The 16,722-nt window shown below is 50.0% G+C and overlaps 1 protein-coding gene across 1 annotated transcript in view; it reads left to right on the top strand.

Moving 5' to 3' along the window:
• Nucleotides 1-16,722, top strand: part of LOC144600825 (slit homolog 1 protein-like) — a 114,023-nt gene that overhangs the window by 32,741 nt on the left and 64,560 nt on the right. Inside the window, exons 5-8 of the mRNA XM_078412716.1 lie at nucleotides 10,591-10,662; nucleotides 11,544-11,615; nucleotides 12,816-12,887; nucleotides 15,806-15,969. Coding sequence (XP_078268842.1) covers nucleotides 10,591-10,662; nucleotides 11,544-11,615; nucleotides 12,816-12,887; nucleotides 15,806-15,969 — 380 coding nt within the window. The remainder of the gene's footprint in view (nucleotides 1-10,590; nucleotides 10,663-11,543; nucleotides 11,616-12,815; nucleotides 12,888-15,805; nucleotides 15,970-16,722) is intronic.

The raw sequence follows: 16,722 nt of genomic DNA, 5'->3' as shown, positions 1-16,722 counted from the left end.
ATACTTTTCCTCCTGAGATGCCGCCTGACTCGCTGAGTTACTCCTGCACTTTGCGTCGATCTTCGGTGTAAGCCAGCATCTGCAGTTCCTTCCCACGCACTGGTGTTTATGGGTGATCGCCGGTCGGCGCGGACCCAGTGGGCTGAAGGGCCTGTTCCCGCGCTGTATTTCGGAAACTGAGAACTGAAACTGAAACACCCTGCCAAAAGCCTCCGCATCCTTCCAAGTTTGTGACTCTCTTCGCCTTTTAGAGTACGTCTATTTCTTGTCTGGCTCCCATCCCACCCGACTCACGAGCCTCACTCCTCCAGAGTGTGATGAGATATCGCATATCCCATCCGCAACAATTAAACACTTGGCCCTTGTTAAAACCACTTGACTTCCTCACACGCTGACTGATCTGTGCTGCAGTATTCCCCTGTTACTCTGAAACCTCATTAATCCTCCCCCCCACCACCCCCCCCCCCCCCCCAGCATACTCTATCTCTGTTTAACAACGTCATTAATGAATTAATATCACCAAGCAACAGGCGGTATAATCGAGCGCAGGACTTAGTAAAATAACTTTCCATTTAATTTATCGTAATGATTCGAGACCAGGCGGCATGCGATCTATTCAGAGTGGAGGAACAAGGAACTACAGATGAGTGCGGCAGATAAGTGCTGGAGTACCTCAGCGGGTCAGGCAGCATCGCTGGAGGAAAAGCACGGGTGACCTTTCGGGTTAGGACCCTTTAAAGAAGGTGACCTTCCCAACCCGAAAGGTCACCTGTCCATGTTCCGCAGAGATGTTGCCCGGCCCGCTGAGTTACTCCTGTGTCTATCTTAGTGTCTATCTTCGGGACTTTGAAACCAGCTTCTGCAGTTCTTTGTATCGGCAAGGAACTGCAGATGCTGGTTTACACAAAAAGACACAAAGTGCTGGAGTAACTCAGCCGGTCAGGCAGAATCTCTGGAGAACAAGGAGAGGTGATGTTTCGAGTTGGGTCGTTCCGACCCGATACGTCACCTATCCATGTTCTATCAGAGATGCTGCCTGACCGGCTGAGTTACTCCAGCACTTTGTGTCCTTTTGCTCAGAGGCTGGTGGAGTTGGTGAGGCTGTATTTGGAGTATTGCGTTTAGTTTTGGTCACCTTGTTCCCCTCCCCCTTCCCTTGTCTCCACCTCCATCCCCTTCCTCTGTTTCCCCCCTCCATCCCCCCATCGGCCTCTCTCCGCCCTTACATCACATCATCTCTATTCCCTCCATTCCTTCTCCTAAAGCCAGGGCGACCAAATCTGAGCAACATGCACCAAAGTGCAGCCCCACCAACATCTTATACAGCTGCAACATAACGTCTGAACTTCTATACTCAATTCATCTTACTGATGCCCCTCATGAGTTTATAGACCTCGATAAGGCCACCCCTCGGCGTCCTTTACTTCAGGGAAAACACTCCCAGCCCATGCAGGCGGCACAGTGGTGCAGCGGGTAGAGCTGCTGCCTCATAGCAACGGAGACCCGGGTTCAATCCAGATCTCGGTTGCTGCCTGTGTGGAGTTTGCACATTCTCCCTCTGGCCGCATGCGTTTCCTCCGGGTGCTCTGGATTCCTCTCACATCCCACACATGTGCGGGTTTGTAGGTTAATTGGCCCTCTGTAAATTGCCTCCGTACGTAGGCTGTGGAACGGTCCTAAACTACCAGCTACCTCATTGGAGACCCTGGACTTTAATCAGATTTCACTCAACTTTACCTTGCACTCAGCATTATTCCCTTTATCAATAGACAATAGACAATAGGTGCAGGAGGAGGCCATTTGGCCCTTCGAGCCAGCACCGCCATTCAATGTGATCATGGCTGATCATTCTCAATCAGTACCCCGTTCCTGCCTTCTCCCCATACCCCCTGACTCTGCTATCTAGCTCTCTCTTGAATGCATTCAGAGAACTGGCCTCCACTGCCTTCTGAGGCAGAGAATTCCACAGATTCACAACTCTCTGACTGAAAAAGTTTTTTCTCATCTCAGTTCTAAATGGCCTACCCCTTATTCTTAAACTGTGGCCCCTTGTTCTGGACTCCCCCAACATTGGGAACATGTTTCCTGCCTCTAACGTGTCCAACCCCTTAATAATCTTATACGTTTCGTTATGATCTCCTCTCATCCTTCTAAATTCCAGTGTATACAAGCCTAGTCACTCCAGTTTTTCAACATATGACAGTCCCGCCATTCCGGGAATTAACGTAGTAAACCTACGCTGCACGCCCTCAATAGCAAGAATATCCTTCCTCAAATTTGGAGACCAAAACTGCACACAGTACTCCAGGTCCTGTATCTGTACACTGTGGACAGCTTGATTGTAATCACTGACTGGTTAGCACACAACTTCGGTAGACATCACAATAAACTAAATTAAACTAGGGAGTGGATGAGAAAGGGGATAACAGAAAATTAACGGGAATGGGTGATCGATGGTCGGCACGGACTCTGCGGGCCGAAAGGCCAGTCTCAATGCTATATCTCTAAAGTAAAATAAACTGAAAGTAAACCAGTCATCGTTCCTTATGTCAACGCCAGCCATACCCAGCCTCACCCGTATAAATCTACTGTAAATAATTAAGAAATGTTGGACAGGCAGAACACTTAGCATATTCTACTTGATAGGAAATGAAATGGAACAGTGATCAATATTTGATTGATAACCCTCACAGGCAGAAATTAGGCTGCTTATTTGCTTTCCTGATGAGAACTGTTACTGTTCTGCAATGGTTCCGGTATGTCGTTTTATAGTCTTTGTCCTTTATTCATGAAACTAGCTACTGAAAACAGGGAACAAGCAACTGGAAGCAAAGACACGGACAGTCATTACCGTGAGGCCACTGACGTATCTCTCTCTGCCACAAAGCACATTCTCCAAGGACTTGCGGGTTTTAGATAAGGCAGTCAAGTGTCTCGCTCAGCGTGTCAGATGTATTTATCGTCAGAGAGAGAAGGTAGGCGGTAAGAGAGAGGGAGAGAGAGAAAGAGGGAGAGGGGGATATGTAAAGAAAAGAGAGAGAGAGAGAGAGAGAGAGAGAGAGAGAGAGAGAGAGAGAGAGAGAGAGAGAGAGAGAGAGATTAAAGTCATAGAGCGCGGAAAAAGCCCCTTTGGCCCAACCTGCCCACTGGTCCCACTTGCCTGCGTTTGGCCCATATCTCTCTAAACCTATCCTATCCATGTATCTGTCTAATTGCTTCTTAAACATTGCGATACTCCCTGCCTCAACTACCGCCTCTGACAGCTTGTTTCATAGCCCCACCACCCTTTGTGTGAAAACATCACCCCTCAGATTCCTATTAAATCTTACGCCCCTCACCTTAAACCTATGTCCTCTGGTTCTCGATTGTCCCACTCTGGCGAAGAGACTCTGTGCGTCTAACCGATCTATTCCTCTCATGATTTTGCACGCCTCTGTAAGATCACCCCTCATCCTCCTGAGCTCCAGGGAATAGAGTCCCAGCCTGCTCAACCTCTCCCTATAGCTCAGACCCTTGAGTCATGGCAACGTTCTCTCTGCACCCTTTCCATCTTAACAATCTCTTTCCTATAACATTGTGCCCAGAACTGAACACAATGTTCTAAATGCGGCCTCACCAACGTCTTATATAACTGTAACATGACCTCCCAACGTCTATACTGCTGCAGTTGTACAGGGCCTTGGTGAGACCGCACCTGGAGTATTGTGTACAGTATTGGTCTCCTAATCTGAGGAAAGACATTCTAGCCTTAGAGGGAGTACAGAGAAGGTTCACCAGATTGATCCCTGGGATGGCAGGACTTTCATATGAAGAAAGACTGGATAGACTAGGCTTATACTCGCTGGAATTTAGAAGACTGAGGGGGGATCTTATTGAAACATATAAAATTCTTAAGGGGTTGGAGAGGCTAGATGCAGGAAGATTGTTCCCGATGTTGGTGAAGTCCAGAACCAGGGGTCACAGCTTAAGGATAAGGGGGAAGTCTTTTAGGACCGAGATGAGAAAACATTTCTTCACACAGAGAGTGGTGAGTCTGTGGAATTCTCTGCCACAGAAGGTAGTTGAGGCCAGTTCATTGGCTATATTTAAGAGGGAGTTAGATGTGGCCCTTATGGCTAAAGGGATCAGGGGGTATGGAGAGAAGGCATCAGGGGGTATGGAGAGAAGGCATCAGGGGGTATGGAGAGAAGGCACCAGGGGGTATGGAGAGAAGGCACCAGGGGGTATGGAGAGAAGGCATCAGGGGGTATGGAGAGAAGGCATCAGGGGGTATGGAGAGAAGGCATCAGGGGGTATGGAGAGAAGGCATCAGGGGGTATGGAGAGAAGGCATCAGGGGGTATGGAGAGAAGGCATCAGGGGGTATGGAGAGAAGGCATCAGGGGGTATGGAGAGAAGGCATCAGGGGGTATGGCTAAAGGGATCAGGGGGTATGGAGAGAAGGCATCAGGGGGTATGGAGAGAAGGCATCAGGGGGTATGGAGAGAAGGCATCAGGGGGTATGGAGAGAAGGCATCAGGGGGTATGGAGAGAAGGCATCAGGGGGTATGGAGAGAAGGCATCAGTGGGTATGGAGAGAAGGCATCAGGGGGTATGGAGAGAAGGCATCAGGGGGTATGGAGAGAAGGCATCAGGGGGTATGGAGAGAAGGCATCAGGGGGTATGGAGAGAAGACGTGACCTGCGTGGGTTTTCTCCGGGATCTCCGGTTTCCTCCCACAATCCAAAGGTGTACAGGTTTGTAGGTTAATTGGCTTGGTGTAATTATAAATTGTCCCTGGTGTGTGTGGGATGGTGTTAATGTGTGGGGATCGCTGGTCGGCGTGGACTTGGTGGGCCGAAGGGCCTGTTTCCGCCCTGTATTTCTAAACTAAACTAAACTGAATTAAGCACCCGGAGAAAACCAATTCACAGGGAGAATGTACAAACTCTGTACAGACAGTACCTGTAGTCACGATCAAACTTGGATCTCTGGCGCTGTGAGGCAGCAACTCTACCGCTGCGCCTGTGGTGGTACGTTCCTCCTGGAGATGTTGTGTCCTTGACCCTGAGACCGCCGCAGAGCACAAAGGGTTAATGCACGCGACCTGTAAGCGCTGTGGAAATGTTCGCTGGGTGCTGTGTGGGAGTTGATCAAGTTTCACCGTCAACAACAAGTTAGACGTATCCGATACTGGAGTTCCACAGCTGCCGAATCCACTCCATCATCACGGGGACCAGGGAGAGGGGCTGGCTGCGTGTCTGGGTGGGGGGTGGCGTTGGCAGCTGTAGCTCTTTGTCCTCCAAGGACTGTGACCGCTGTAGAAAGCAGCAGTGTAAACAGGCGGAGAGAGGTTGTGGCAAAGGCAGACGCAAGAAACAGCAGAGACTTGTGAACGCAGCCCAGAGCATCACGCAAAGCAGCCGCCCCATCGACTCCATCTACACCTCACGCTCCCTCGGCAAGGCCACCAGCATAATCAAGGACCAGTCTCACCCCGGGCGGTCACTCCCTCTTCTCCCCTCTCCCATCAGGCAAGAAGTGTGAAAATGCACACCTCCAGATTCAGGGACAGCTTCTTCCCAGCTGTTATCAGGCAACTGAACCATCCTATCACCAACTAGAGAGCGGTCCTGACCTCCCATCTACCTCATTGGAGACCCTCAGACTATCTTTAATCTGACTTTACTGGACTTTACCGTGCACTAAATGGTATTCCCTTTATCCCAGCGCTGTACACTGTAAACAGCTTCATTGTAATCACGTATAGTCTTTACACTGTCTGGTTAGCACACACCAAAAAAGATGGTCACTCTACATGCGGTACATGCGACAATAATTAGACTAAACTAAACATCAACAAAAGTGCATTAATAAAACTTAACAGGGACCACAAGGCACCGCCGGTTCGATTCTGACCTCGGGTGCAGTCTGTGTGGAGTTTGCATGTTGTCCCTTTAACTGCATGGGTTGCCTCCTGGTGCACTGGTTTCCTCCCACATCCCAAAGACACGTAGTTTAATTGGCCTCTGTAAAATTTGCCGCCTAGTGTAGAAGGAGTGGGTGAGCAAGTGGGATAGCAAACAGTAGAGCTAGCAACGACCTCATTGGAGACCCTCGGACTATCTTTAATCAGACTTAACTGGATTTTATCTTGCACTACACATGATTCACTTTATCCTGTTTCTGTGCACTGTGGGTGGCTTGATTGTGATCATGCTTAGTCTTATTTGCTTACTGATAGCATGCAACAAAAATGTTTTTCACTGTACCTCGACACACGCGACAATATTAAACTAAACTAATTAAAGGGAGATCAGCACAGCACAGCACAGGAGCAGGCCCTTCGGCCCACAATGTCTGTGCTGAACACGATGCCAAACCAACTCTTATCTGCGTGTATACAATCCATTTCCCTCAATTCCCTGCGTTTCCGTGTTTCCATCCAAATGTCTCCTAAACGCCACTATCATATCTGCCTCCACCATCACCATCCTTGGCAGGGAACTCAGCCGAGAGAGAGAGGGAGAGAGTGTGAGAGAGAAAATGGATAAACACAACAGATAAAGACATTAGAAATAAAATGAGATCGAAAAGCAAAGATGGATGAGAGAATCAGAATCTTTTTCCCAGGGTGAAATGTCCAGGACCAGGTCAGGACTCTTCTTCTGGAACGTCACCTGTCCATGCTCTCCACAGATGCTGCCTGACTTGGACACAAAATGCTGGAGTAACTCAGTGGGTCCCCCGCCCTAGTCATCCTGCTAGTTTCACTGTTCGTATCCTTTTGTTATTATCTTCTCCGCAGCCAACAATGGACCATTGTGGCCTCCTTGGCCATCGGTGCCGGCTCTGATTTGATCTGTACCTTGTTATACCTCTAATTTCTCTCTCCACTGACTCTCAGTCTGAAGATGGGTCTCAACCCAAAACATCACCTATTCCTTCTCTCCAGAGATGCCGCCTGTCCCGCTGAGTTACTCCAGCTTTTTTTGTGTCTATCCTCAGTGTCAACCAGCATCTGGAGTTCCTTGCTACACATGATGCTGCCTGACCTACTGGGTTACTCCAGCGCTTTGTGTCCTTTTGTGTGTTAACCAGCATCTGCAGTTTGTTTCTACTACTTGTACAATGATAATCCCTCACTCACTTATAGCAGACAATCGGCAGTAACGACACCATCCCTCCCCCACGATCCGTTATAACGTGGGTTTACGTACAGGTTGGGAGGTTTATTTGGCTTCCCTAAATTGTCCCTGGTGTGTGGGGTTGTGCTGTTGTAAGGGTGACCACTGGTCGGCACAGACCAGGTGGCTGAGGGGCCTGTTTACACGCTGTCTCTCTACAATCTGGAAGGCTAAAGGATGAGTGGAGGGGTGGCAGGTTGAGAGGAGGTGAGTGGAGTGGGTAAGGGCGATGGAGATGTTACGACAGTCAATGTTGCAGTGGCATTTGGAAATTAAATATATCCTGGGATTGGTGTAAAAACGGGTGACCTTGGATCACAATGGGTTAAAATAAGCCAACACCTCAGGGGCCCATGGCCATGTAGCGTTAGACTCCCTGGTAATGTACATTACAGCATCTCGGTGGATTATCAATAATCGACTAATGTTAGGGTCAGGTTTCATTTCCGAAAAATTTTACTCCACATTACTACGCATTATCCGCATTATCATCTGTCTCCAGTTCCATAATTGGGCTGCTGAGAACATTGTTGTACGGTATGCTTGCCTTCATCAGCCGGGGCATTGAGTGCAAGAGTCAGCAAGTCATGTTGCAGATCGATAAGTTTAGTTTAGGTTAGTTGAGAGATACAGCCTGGAATCAGGCCCTTCCGCCCACCCAGTCCACACCGACCAACAATAACAATCTCTATCCTACGCACTAGAGACAATTTACAGAAGTGACTTAACCTGCAAACAGGCACGTCTTTGGAATGTGGGAGGAAGCCGGAGCATAGGGTCATACAGCAAGGAAACAGGCCCTTCGGCCCAACCTGTCCGCATCAACTAACTTATCCCACTGGTCCCACCTGCCTGCGCTTGGTCCATATCGCTACAAACCTGTCCTATCCATGAACCTGTGTAATTGTTTGTTGAATGTTGCAATAATCCCTGCCTCAACCACCTCCTCCGGCAGCTCGTTCCATACACCCACCACCCTTTCTGTAAAAAGTCACCCCTCAGATTCCTATTCAACCTTTCCCACTTCACCTTGAACCGATGTCTGGTTCTCGATTCCCCTACTCTGGGCAAGCAACTCTGTGAGCCTACCCAGCCTATTCCTCTAGATCACCTGGAGAAAACCCACGCGGTCACACGAAGAACGTGCAAACTCCGTACAGACAGCACCCGTAGTCAGGATCCAACCCGGGTATCTGGTGCTATGAGGCAGCAGCTTTACCGCCCACAAGATTTTGGTCAGGCTGCATTTGGAGTATTGCGTGCTGTTCTGGTCGCCTCATTGCAGGAAGGATGTGGAGCCTTTGGAGAGGGTGCAGAGGAGGTTCACCTGAATGATGCCTGGATCAGAGAGGATTAACTCTAAGGAAAGGTGGGGCGGCTGTTAACGGGATGGAAACCATTGCCGCAGTTCACAGGTTCATGAGTGATAGGAGTAGAATTAGGCCATTCGGCCATCAAGTCCACTCCGCCATTCAATCATGGCTGATCTATCTTTCCCTCTCTCAAACCCATTCTCCTCCCTTCTCCCCATAGCCCCTGACACCCTTACTTATCAAGAATCTATCTCTCTCTCTCTGCCTTAAAAAATATCCATTGACTTGGCCTCCACAGCCTTCTGTGGCAATGAATTCCACAGATTCACCACACAGTTGTCGAGACTACCTGCGGAGAGAGAGCACAGCACATCTCCTGGAGCAGGAAGACAGGATTTTTAACACCAGCTGAGGTTGCTGTGGAGATTAGATGAACGAGCTGCTTTTTTACAATCCACAGTCACCCTCTCTCACACCTTCTCGCCCAACCTCCCACACCTCTCTCCCCCACATCCACCTCTCTCTCCTTCAACACCGGGGTCTTCAGAGATCTATTGAAGTAACTTATATTAAGTTGAGTTCACTTTATTGCCACGTGTATTGAGGTGTGGTGAAAAGCTTTTGTTGCGTGCAATCCAGTCAGCACAAAGACAATACATACTTACATTCGATCATGTTAATTGGCTTGGTATAAATGTAAGTTGTCCCCAGTGTGTGTAGGATAGTGTTGGTGTGCGGGAATCATTGATCGGCGCGGACTCGATGGGCCGAAGGGCCCGTTTTCAAGCTGTCTAAACTAAACTAAAGGTTAGATAGTAGTTCAGGACAGCTCTCTAGTTGTTGATAGGATGGTTCAGTTGCCTGATAAACATGTGGAAGGAACTGTCCCTGAATCTGTAGGTGTGCGTTTTCACACTTCTGTACCTTTTGTCCGATGGGAGAGGGGAGAAGAGGGAGTGACCGGGGTGTGACTTATCCTTGATCATGCTGGTGGCCTTGCTGATGGCCTTGCCAAGGCAGCGTGAAGTGTAGATGGAGTCAAAGGTTGGTTTGCCTGATGGTCTTGGCTACGTACACAACTCCCTGCAATTTCTTGCGGTCTTGCATGGAGCTGTTCCCAAACCTAACTGTGACGCATCCCGATAAAATGCTTTCTATGGAGCATCTGTAGAATGGACCAGAGATACAGACTGCATGGGACAGTGCAGCACCGGGACAGGCCATTCGGTCATGATGTCCCTGCTGACCAGCTAAGGCATAAAGTTTAGTTTAATTTTGTTTATTATTGTCACGTGTAAGGATTGTCAGTGTAAGTGGAAGATTGTAGTGTAAAGATTTTTTTGTCGTGCGCTATTCAGTCAGCAAAAAGACAGTCTAGTTTAGTTTAGTTTGGTTGAGTTCATTGTCACATGTACTGAGGTACAGTGAAAAGCAATATTGGGGCTAACTTGAGTCCTTTATCATGTATCACAGTGGTGCAGCAGTAGAGTTGTTGCCTCACAGCGCCAGAGACCCGGGTTCGATCCTGTCTGTACGGAGTTTGTACGTTCTGCCTGTGACCTCCAGGATATCCAGTTTCCTCCCACACTCCGGAGACGTAAGGGTTTGTGGGCTAATTGGCTTTGTCTAATTGTGAATTGTCCATAATGTATAGGATAGTGTTAGTGTGCCCGACTCGCTGGTCGGCGTGGACTCGGTGAGCCAAAGGGCCTGTTTCCACGCTGTATCTCTAAACTAAACTATACTAAACTAAACTAAACTAAAATATGTATATTGTTAATGGTTCAATTTTAGTCACGTACAGTCTTTCCGCTGACTGGTTAGTGCGCAACATGAGCTTTTCACTGTACCTCGGTACACGTGCCAATAAACAAAACTAGACTAAACTAAGCTTTTGTTGCATGTTACCTACTCCAGCACGTTGTGTCTATCTGCTGACACAGGCAGCTTGGACAAAAAACAAATGATCTTCAATGAGGAGGGGGTGTTCGGAGCCCTGAGGAGCCGAGAGGTCGTGTAATCCCAGCCATGTCTTGCACGCATTTGATGTCTCAGTGCGATCTTGAATTCCTTGAATGCCGCCTAGTAATGAGAAATCACTGTTTCCGACAGGGATCTGAGCGAGAATTCCATTCAGGCAATTCCCAGGAAGGCATTCCGTGGAGCAACGGACATCAAGAACCTGTGAGTACAACTGGTCCACCAATCTGGCTCATAAATATAGTGTTACAGCCACGGAGAAAATGCAGGTTAAAAAAATTTGCAGGGGCCACAGTGGGCTAGATTGGAAGATCGGGATAAGGGGAAAGGTGGGTGGGGGGGTTGGTGATTGATGTCGAAAATGGTAGCAAGGGGGCGGCACGATGGCCATAGAGTTGCGAGTTGCTGCCTTGCAGCGCCAGAGACCCGGGTTCGATCCTGATCACGGGTGCTGTCTGTGTGTGGCGTTTGTATGTTCTCCCTGTGACTGCGTGGGTTTTCTCTGTGTGCTCCGGTTTCCTACCGCAGTCCAAAGAAGTACCGGCTTGCAGGTTAATTGGCTTCTGTGAATTGTAAATTGTCCCTAGTGTGCAGGACAGTGTTAGTGACCAGCGATCACCCCGTACACTGGCACTATCCTACACACTGGGGACAATTTACAATTTTAATGAAGCCAATTAACCTACAAACCTGTACGTCTTTGGAGGGTGGGAGGGAACACCCGGAGAAAACCCGTGTGGTCACGGGGAGAACGTACAAATTCCATACAGACAGCACCCGAGGGCATAATCAAAGCCAGTCTGTGGCGCAGTGAGGCAGCAACTCTACCGCTGCACCACAGTGTCCTGATGCTTGTAACCTACACCTGTTGTTCAGAGACAGGTACATGGATGGGACAGGTCGAGAGGGATGTGGGCCAAACGCAGGCAGGTGGGACTAGTGCAGACAGGACAGGTCGGTCGGTCGGCGTGGGCATGTTAGGCACGTTGGGCTGAAGGGCCTGTTTCCATGCTGGGTGACTACGACTCTATTTGTAACCACTCTGCTTTTATCTGTCATTTATTTCTCTCCATTTGCTCACACAGGCAGCTGGACAAAAACCAAATTACCTGCATTGAAGAGGGGGCTTTCCGAGCCTTGAGGAGCCTAGAGGTCCTGTAAGTCCTTCTCATTCCCTGCGTCTGCTGGGGTGGGTTTAGTTTAGCTTATTATTGTCACATGTACGGAGGTACAGTGAAAAGCTTTATTGTTGCGTGCTAACCAGTCAGCGGAAATACAATACACGATTACAATCGAGCCAACCACAGTGTGGAGACACAAGATAAAAGGAATAACGTGGATAACGTTTTGCACAAAATAAAGTCCAATAAAGTCTGACAAGCTTTTTAGTTGCGTGCTATGCAGTCAGCGAAAAGACTATACGTGATTACAATCAAGTCGTCCACACTGTACAGTCACAGGATGAAGTTTATGGGCGGCACGGTAGCGCAGCGGTAGAGTTGCTGCTTTGCAGCGAATGCAGCGCCGGAGACTCAGGTTCGATCCTGACTACGGGTGCTGCACTGTAAGGAGTTTGTACGTTCTCCCCGTGACCTGCGTGGGTTTTCTCCGAGATCTTCGGTTTCCTCCCACACTCCAAAGACGTACAGGTATGTAGGTTAATTGGCTGGGTAAATGTAAAAATTGTCCCTAGTGGGTGTAGGATAGTGTTAATGTATGGGGATCGCTGGGTGGCACGGGCTTGGAGGGCCAAAAAGGCCTGTTTCCGGCTGTATATATATGATATATATGAAGGGAATAACGTTTAATGCAAGATAAAGTCCGGCAAAGTCCGATTAAAGATAGTCCAAGGGTCTCTGATGATGCAGACAGGAGTTCAGGACCGCTCTCTAGTTGGTGGTAGGATGGTTCAGTTGCCTGATAACAGCTGGGAAGAAACTGTCCCTGAATCTGGAGGTGTGCATTTTCACACTTCTGTACCTCTTGCCTGATGGGAGAGGGGAGAAGAGGGAGTGACCGGGGTGAGACTGGTCATCGATTATGCTGGTGGCCTTGCCGAGGCAGCGTGAGGTGTAGATGAAGTCAATGGAAGTGAGGTTGGTATGCGTGATGGTCTGGGCTGCGTCCACAACTCTCTGCAATTTCTTGCGGCCTTGGATGGAGCTGTTCCCAAACCACGCTGTGATGCATCCCGGTAAAATGTTCTTCACGGCACATCTGCAGAAACTGGTGAGAGTTGGGGACATGCCGGACTTCCTGAGCCTTCTAAAGAAGGAGAGGCGTTGGTGTGCTTTCTTGACCATTGTATGAAAACAGATAGAAAATTAATTAACAGCTTTTGGCTCTGTCTTTTCCAGCACCCTGAATAATAATAACATCACCAGTATTCCGGTGTCCAGCTTCAACCACATGCCGACACTCCGCACCTTGTAAGTACGGGGCTGGAGGCTATTTACTATGTGGCATTAGTTCATAAGTTCTAGGAGCAGGATTAGGCCATTCGGCCCCTCAAGCCTACTCTGCCATTCACTCATGGCTGATCTATCTTTGCCTCTCAACCCCATCCTCCTGCCTTCTCCCCATAGCCCCTGACACCCTCACTAATCAAGAATCTATCAATCCCTTCTTAAAAATACCCAATGGCTTGGCCTCCACAGCCGTCTGTGGCAATGAATTCCTTTAGAAAGATGAGGAGGATTTTCTTTAGTCAGAAGGTGGTGAATCTGGGAATCTGGGTGAATGAGGAGAAAATCCTCCTCATCTTTCTAAAGGTATGTCCTTTTATTCTAAGGCTATGGCCTCTGGTCCTAGACTCTCCCTCTAGTGGAAACATGCTTTCTGCATCCACTCTATCCAGGTCTTTCACTATTCTGTACGTTGCAATGAGGCCTCCCCTCGTCCTTCTAAACTCCAGTGAGTACAGGCCCAGTGCCTTCGAATGCTTATCACATGTTAACCCGCTCATTCCTAGGATCTTCCTCGTAAACTTCCTCTGGACCCTCTCCAACGCCAGCACATCCTTCCTCAGAAACTGCTCACAGTACTCCCAATGCAATCTGACAAGTGCCTTACAAAGTTTCAGCATTCCATCCCTGTTTTTGTAATTCTAGCCCTCGTGAAATAAATGCTAGTGTTGCATTTGCCTTCCTTATTGCCCATTCAACTTGCAAATTAATTTTTTGGGAACCCCGCACCAGCACGCACAAGTTCCTTTGCACCTCCGATTTCTGAATTCTCTCCCCATTTAGAAAATAGCCTTCGCCTTTATTCCTATCTTTACCAATGTTGTTAACAATGGTTTTGCTTCTATTCAGTAACCTCAAGAAGTGGCCGTAGCAACAAATAAACAAATCTTTCACAATGCCTTAACACGCCTTAAAGTGCTTTACAGACACTGTCACTTTAATTGAGTCTTACACAACACTTAATCTGCACGCAGCAAGATAGAGTCATAGTGTCATGCAGCACGGAACTAGGCCCTTTGGCCCAGCTCGTCCATGCCATCCAATATGCCCCATCTACGCTAGTCCCTCCTGCCCACGTCTGGCCCACTTTGTACACCCTTCCACAGCGCAGTGGCACAGCGGTAGAGTTGCTGCCTTACAGTGCCAGAGACTTGCATTTGATCCTGACTACGGAGTTTGTACGTTCTCCCTGTTTTCTCCGGGTGCTCCGGTTTCCTCCCACACTACAAAGACGTGCAGGTTTGCAGGTTAATTGGCTTCTGTAAATTGTAGGATAGAACTAATGTATGGCCGATCGTTGGTCGGCCCGGTGGGCCGAGGGGCCTGTTTCCACGCTGTAACTCTACAGAAAGACTTGGCATCATGCCCTGCCCTGCTCTACCTGTCCTCCTGCGGCTCTCCTTTCTCTCCTCTGCGTGCCGACATCTGCATTCTCTTGTGTCTCCTTTAAACCACTGGGGCTGGGCACCGTGTCACGGGCCGGGCTGCACCGACTGCCACTGCTCATCTCTGATGCTGTCTGTCCTGCATTGTGCAGCTTGACCTTTCAACCCCGCCCCCTCGGTCGTTAAGGGAATCTCTCGCCAGGCCGCAGGCTCCACTGAAAGCAGTAAATTGACCTTGAGGTATTGACAAGGCAGCGAGATGCCCCACAGAGGCGGCTGGGTAATTACCTTCCAGCTCTGCCTGAAAGAACTGCCTGCATTGGTTAGAAAGCTGACCTAATCATATTCTATTGATTTCCCCGACTTGTAATTTGGTGTACGGTTCTCTCCAGAGTCGAAGCCTTGTTTTCTCTGCCCTTCCCCCCCACCCCTCTCAATGCCAGTGACTTAAAATACCATGATTTGTGAGATCCACATCTCTCCTTCAGTGTGTTTTTTTCCCTTCCCCCTGTCTTCTATGTACCCCATCTGATGGGCACCTATTTCTCCCCTTCCCCCTCACCCCTCCCCCACCCGGTCCCCTTCCACCTATGTTCCTTCCTCGTTTGACTTTAGGCTTTATAGATAAAGCCCCCCCGGGCCACCGTGTCCGAGCCGACCACTGATTCCAGTACTCGAGCACTATCCTACGCACTAGGGTCAATTTCCAAATTCTACCCTAGCCGGTTAACCTACAAAAACTCATGCGTCTTTGGAGTGTGGGAGGAAACCAGAGCACCCGGAGAAAACCCACGCGGTCAAAGGGAGAACGCACAAACTCCGTAACAGGCAGCACCCGCGGTCAGGATGGAACCCGGGTCTCTGGCGCTGTGAGGCAGCAACTCTACCGCTGCTCCACGGTGTCGCCACCTTGAGTTTTAATTTATAGTTCGCCGCCTGCTCAGAAAGGACAACTATTGCATTACCAAAGATAGACACAAAGTGCTGGAGTAGCTCAACGGACCAGGCAGCAACTCTGGAGAAAAAAGCATGGGCGACATTTCGGGTCGGGGTCCTTCTTCGGATTCATTTGCGTCACCCTTCATTCAAAGCAATCAAAGAGATGAAGACTGCTTCCACGGGTAAAAATCGATCAGCAAAACCTGAAGGTGATAACACAATGAGACAAATCTTAGAGTCACACAGCACGGAAACAGGCCTGATGAAGAAGGGTCTCGACCCGAAACGTCGCCCATTCCTTCTCTCCAGAGATGCTGCCTGTCCCGCTGAGTTACTCCAGCATTTTGTGTCTATCTTCGGCGGAAACAGGCCCTTTGGCCCTGCTTGTCCAACACGCCACTGCGCTGCCCTGTGCTGACGTTTTTTCTGGGGGGATGGGGGGGAGGGAGGATGGGGGGGATGTGGGGAAGATGGTGGGTGTGGGGGGGGCGGGGGGGTTGTGGGATCTTGCTGTGCCAGGGCGACCTTTACTCGGGTCTCTGTGTCCCGTCCTCCCAGCCGCCTGCACTCCAACCAGCTGGTGTGTGACTGTCACCTCTCGTGGTTGTCCCAGTGGCTGAGGCAGCGGCCCCAGATCGGCCTCTTCACCCAGTGCTCCTCTCCCCCTCACCTCCGCGGACTCAACCTGGCCGAGGTGCAGAAGCACGAGTTCACCTGCGCAGGTGAGACCGAGGGTGGGAGGGGGGAATCAGCGGGGGAGGGGGAAGGGGAGAGGGGGGGGGGGAGGGGAAGGGGGAATCAACGTGGAGGGGAGGAGAGGGGATGCGGAGGATCGGTGGGAGGGGGAAGGGGAGTTGTAGGGGAATGGGGGGGAGGGGAAGGATTGGTGTGAGTCCGGGGGGGGGGGGGGGAATGGTAGCGGGCGGTTGGGGGAGGGTCGGTGGGAGAAGGAAAGTGGTTGAGGAGAAGTGGGGGGAGGTGCGGGGCGGGCAGGGAGGTTTTGGGGCAGTGGGAGTGGGGGGGGGGGAGGGGAGGGGAGGGGTGGGGAGGGTCAGTGGGAATGGGGGAGGGTCAGCGGTTGTGGGGGAGGAAGAGGAGGAGATGGTGGTCAGGAGGGGGAGGGGAAGGTTGGTGGGTGGGGGAGGGAAGGGGAGTGGGAGAGAGGTTGAGAAGGGAGGTAGTGGTGGAATCTCGCTGGAGTTAGAGAGAGATACAGCACGGAAACAGGCCCTTCGGCCCGCCGGGTCCGTGCGGGACAAAGACTACCCGTTCACACTAGTTCTCTGTTATCCCGCTCTCCCGTCCACTCCCCACACACTAGGGGGCAATTTACAGAGGGCCAATTAACCTGCAAACCTGCACGTCTTTGGGATGTGGGAGGAAACCGGAGCGCCCGGAGGAAACCCATGTGGACTCAGGGAGAACGTGCAAACTCCACATAGAGACAGCACCTGAGGATAGGCACCTGAGGATAG

The sequence above is a fragment of the Rhinoraja longicauda genome, chromosome 16, assembly GCF_053455715.1.
Source record: "Rhinoraja longicauda isolate Sanriku21f chromosome 16, sRhiLon1.1, whole genome shotgun sequence".
NCBI lineage: Eukaryota > Metazoa > Chordata > Chondrichthyes > Rajiformes > Arhynchobatidae > Rhinoraja > Rhinoraja longicauda.
The sequence above is the reverse complement of the archived record's forward strand: the minus strand, read 5'-3'. Positions and strand labels throughout refer to the sequence as shown.